Here is a 4,581-nt window from a genome sequence, read left to right as displayed (position 1 = left end):
ACGTAAATGAAGGTAATAAATGACTCAGCAAATAATACATTAAATTAAAACCTGCACTCTTTAAGTAAAAGTTATTATTTAAAAAAATAAATGAATTTAGGATACATAAGTATTATTGAAAAAGTACATCTCAAAGTATTGATTTATTATATACCATCATAATATTATTACTGATGCATTATTATATATAATTATAATATTTTACTGATGTAATATTACATTCAATGTAGTAAAATACAAGTAGGCTATAAAGTTGCATAAAAGGGGGAATACTGAAGAAATGACAGTTTATTAAATTACCTAAACGAAATAACAACATCATAATTTAAAGGTAATCACTTATAAATAAAAGCCTATCCAAAATACTTTAAAATAACTCGCTTGTGTCATATTTGTGCTTTTAAAGCGTAATGAAAAAAAACTTTGGTCAAAAGTCACCAGAGAGGTGGCGCGATTACCGCTTCGAGTGGCGGTAATGTCCCTCCTCGGACACCGTAGTTGCACGCATGGCCTGCAGGGATCATGTTGAAGGTGACAGGTAGTGGTGCCATGCCGGGAGCGCTGACTTTGTTACCGACCACCGTCTCCGCCGCTGCCGGTGCCGGTCCCGAAGGGCAGGAGGAGACCGCCCCGTTGCTCCGGGATGAGCTGTCTCTGTACCCCGCTGCTCCCCTGCAGCAGAGCCGGTATGTGGAGCCTGAAGCCGGTCAGCTGGAGGAGAGTGTCGCCACCCTCAGGAAGGTATTAGAGCCGTACACGGACTGGTGTCGGGGCACGTACAGCCGAATTAAACCCAAAGTCCAGAGCGCCGTCCGGTTCGGGAACGACACCTACAGCTACTTGAAGGACCCGCCGAAGGACTTCTATCCCCGGGCGGGAGTCATCGGCTTCACCGGTGTCCTGGGGCTCCTCCTCGCCAGACGCTCCCGGGTTAAGAGGCTCCTCTACCCGGCGGGCCTGGTGACCGTGAGCGCCTCCCTCTACTACCCGGAGCAGGCTGCGGCCATCGCAAAGGCAACCGGAGACTCCGTGTACGACCGAGCCGTGCGGAGCTACGCTGCCGTGGAGAAGATAGTGAAGCCCGAGAAGAGCCCGGACTCAGACCCCAAACCCTAAAGGGATCCCTCAGTGTGGTTCTTACAACAGAGCAATAATAAATCCGCTTTTCTCGGATACTGTAGATTGATTGACATGTGCTACCAAGACAGGATTTAAACGCGTGTGACTTTCTCATGCCCACTTTTTTTGCACTATTGCTTCAAATGTAACTCAGGCCGGGCATGGCCTGTCACAAGGGCTCTGCCACTTAACTGATTCACTGCTGCGTCTGATTGAATGTATATTTATGTAGAGAATTAATAAAAATAAACTGTCTTACAGGCAGCTTCCTTTTGTCTTACTTTATGGTAAACTGAATGTATTTGGGTTGTCAAATCATTTAAATAACTCTAGGAAATTGTCTGTTTTTTACTTTGTTTTATACACAAAACAATTCATTATTAGCTAATTAATAGATAATGAAATCAACATTTTAATACTACATCACAAAGTCTGCACTATAAGGAGTTAACGGTGGTAAATACGAGCTGTTTAATACAGTATGTAGCTCGGGAACATTTATTTAGAAAGAAAACCACATTAGCAATATAACCAAGAGAATCCAAATTGCATTATTTGTACTATACTAGTACTCATTTCAACGAGGACAATGTCTGGAAGCAAATATTTGAACACCGTGTGACTGTTTAACACCTTTAATCATCTCAGCCAAAAAAAAAAAAAGAAAAAAATTATACAAAAATTAAATATGAATCACTTTGAAGAAATCGCCTCAGAGCAGCACCAGCTTCTCATTTAGAGCAATCTGTGCTTGGGTGAGGTTAGACAGGTAGGTCACCATCAACAGGTCCTGCAATAACAAAACAATTAGTTATTATTTATTCATAGTGAGGTACAATGAGTCTACAAACAATAGTGAAACACCGTCATATGAAAGACAGATCCCCGAGTAAAGACGCACCAACCACTCTTACATTCCTAAGATGACTGTGTATCCTGCGTGCTAAGTGCTATGCAAAGACGTATGAGACGAGAGGAGCCAGGAGAGCACTAAAAATAGGATGTAAAGTCTAATTAAATGTTTCCTGTAATCAATGGGAGCGTGCCAGGAGAAATAATGAACGGAAGGGCTGAAGGAGGCGCACTAAATCCAACGAAGGGGGGAAAAAAAACAACCATCAGCAGTGATTAGAAAACTGGTTTGGTTAATAATCAACATACGTGTTGCGGTTTGTGAGCAGCACTTACGTTGATGTTGGAATTGAGCATGTTCTCGAAGTCCTCGGCGGAGATGGTGGGCACCTTGTTGACCAGGTCCATCAGGAAGCGGCCCACGCTGTTATCCGCTGTGGCTTTGCCAGACTGAGACAGATGGAACAGCATTACCTTTATAGCCACTATCAGCGAGCACTTCACAAACTATCTCTGGAGGCACGGCAGAGTGAGACAGAGTGGCGGTGGCGGGGAATTAAGGGTGCTACGATCGGGATTTTAGAGGCCGATCACTGGAAGCAGTCGATCACCGGGTCTATTTAAAGCCTTGTGTTTATAGCGTACGCACACAACTACACCTCTGTCTCACACACACACAGTACGTGTCTGCTCCCTTACTTTGTTGGACAGCAGTACGCTTTATAAAGTCGCCCAAGAAACTTGTGTTTTCAGACGCATTAATGAGGATGTGCTTGTAAAACATCCACCAGATAACGTCTCTCTGCAAAATACTAAAGCGAGTCCCTGGATGTTAACATACCGTGTTAATACCATACCATGTGTGTGTCAAAGACTGAATAATCTTCCTGTGGAGTAAAATAACTGCGTCGACTCATCGGCTCTTCTCTCTTTTTTAGATTGTGATCAAATTAATTAGAGCAAATATCGGCCGGCAGAGCACGCTGAGTGGGAAGATGACCCTGGAAAACAAAAAGCTGGAGGTGTTGCTTACATGGAAACAACAGACTAATCACATCTGATGAGAATCACAACATCATGTCCGGCTGCTCTAATACTCACCAGCACATCCTCAATGTACGCAAGCACGGTGGCCAGCATGTCCTGTACTTTGGCTGCAGAGCCAGCCACCTGGGAGAGGTCAGAGGTCAGCCCCTTGGTGCGGCTTGGAAGTATACGTGTCCTCTGTAGAAGTTCCACTGCAACAAACAGAGGGGGTTGTTACAGTATAGTACTCCAACTACTGAGACAGAGCTAGTAAAACAATCTCATTATCACAGACGTTTAAATCAGGAAGCATTTGTTTCCAAACAGTCTCAATTCATTCTGCGTAATCTCACCGCCTATCCTCTCCGTGTCGTAGCTGACGTACTTGACAGTCAGTGGGGTGAACATCACACCGACCGTCTTTCCTGGCACGCCCATCTGTGCACTGCGTAGGAGACACACAAAGCACACCGTCAGTCTGCCGTTCATCGCATAAAACAAAGAGTATGTGGCAGGAAGACCGACCGACCGACCGACCTGACGTAGGCGCGGATGTTCATCTTGCCACTCTGCAGTGCGGTGTCCATGGTCAGGTGAATGGGGTTGGTCGCCTCGCGGCTGTAGTACTCGTGGATGAGCACCGAGTGTTCTGTGATGTCGAAGCCTGTAGCATACCTGTGGGGACAAACGCACCGTGGTGACAAAGTGTTTCCCCCTCCCCCGGTTTAACCTGTGAAACTTCTCATTTTATTTAACGACCGACGCACCATCCGATGATGACTTCGGTGGGCGACACCCTCTTGTGGAGCTCGTACATGTTCTTGGCGAACTCCATGTCCACGGCAACCTAGGAGACGATTTGACACATGGTTATTTATTTGGAAAGATCTTCTTTACTTGGCAAAATGAGGCAGTTATCTGTCTAAAACAAGGATGGTTGATGAATTCCCTCACTGCTTATTATCTGTACTAAGTTAAACCAATCTTCTTTAATTATATACCACAGTTATCCCCTCCTTTCCAAAAAAAAGCCCCACAGGAATGTGTTTCACTGTGCAGGAGACCTGTGGGAATTATACAGGTGTGGTGCAGGTGGTACCAAATGTCCTGCAAGGGGAATTCATTCAATTTTGAATTATCCAATGATAAATGTCACTATTTTACCAGATATTCTTGATTTCCATTGCAATTCTAACCTTGCTTATATCAATACAACTACATATATCTTCAATAAACGTCTGTCACATACTGCAGCACACATATAAGTCTATCTTCTAACAATAATGCACACACTTCACTCTTATTATACCATTTTCTGTTAGATATTGTACTGTAATGCCTATTTTAACCTTCTTTTTATTATAATATCTATCTCTGTAATGTCTTGTGAGCCCTACCTACTGCAGCTACTGTGTAATAAACGAGTTTAACAACACACCTCGTCTTCAGACTCATTGTGGGGGACAGAGAAGCAGTTGGTCACCTCAATAGAGTGCTTATCGACGGTACCTGAAGAGGACAGATGTTACAAATCAGACATTAACATCCAATCCAATCCACTCCACTTTATTTATATAGCACGAT

General features: G+C 43.9%; 3 protein-coding genes across 4 annotated transcripts in view; 1 reads left to right on the top strand and 2 right to left on the bottom strand.

Annotated features, from left to right (window-relative positions):
- The window catches only part of dnaaf6 (dynein axonemal assembly factor 6), a 3,352-nt gene extending 2,754 nt beyond the window's left edge, over positions 1–598 (bottom strand). The window contains exon 1 of one of the 2 annotated variants that reach the window (XM_035670606.1): positions 459–598. The gene's annotated coding sequence lies outside the window, so the exon portion shown is untranslated. Of the gene's footprint in view, positions 1–438 lie in introns of both variants that reach the window. The other variant, XM_035670607.1, reaches the window with a different exon arrangement.
- Positions 468–1,383, top strand: LOC118334619 (MICOS complex subunit MIC26-like). Its single transcript, XM_035670605.1, has one exon. It carries the CDS (start codon positions 523–525, stop codon positions 1,114–1,116), a length of 594 nt encoding a protein of 197 aa, XP_035526498.1. The 5' UTR covers positions 468–522; the 3' UTR covers positions 1,117–1,383.
- Positions 1,384–1,738: 355 nt separating this feature from the next.
- Positions 1,739–4,581, bottom strand: part of eif3f (eukaryotic translation initiation factor 3, subunit F) — a 3,507-nt gene continuing 664 nt past the window's right edge. The window contains exons 2-8 of the mRNA XM_035670603.1: positions 4,436–4,506; positions 3,765–3,844; positions 3,535–3,672; positions 3,351–3,442; positions 3,073–3,209; positions 2,308–2,421; positions 1,739–1,909 (exon numbers count right to left, since the gene is read on the bottom strand). Of these exons, the coding sequence (XP_035526496.1) occupies positions 1,832–1,909; positions 2,308–2,421; positions 3,073–3,209; positions 3,351–3,442; positions 3,535–3,672; positions 3,765–3,844; positions 4,436–4,506 (710 nt within the window). The 3' untranslated portion in view covers positions 1,739–1,831. The remainder of the gene's footprint in view (positions 1,910–2,307; positions 2,422–3,072; positions 3,210–3,350; positions 3,443–3,534; positions 3,673–3,764; positions 3,845–4,435; positions 4,507–4,581) is intronic.

This window comes from Morone saxatilis, unplaced genomic scaffold (assembly GCF_004916995.1).
Source record: "Morone saxatilis isolate NCDOM2014 unplaced genomic scaffold, NCSU_SB_2.0 Contig23, whole genome shotgun sequence".
NCBI lineage: Eukaryota > Metazoa > Chordata > Actinopteri > Moronidae > Morone > Morone saxatilis.
This window is presented reverse-complemented; position numbering and strand designations above follow the sequence as displayed.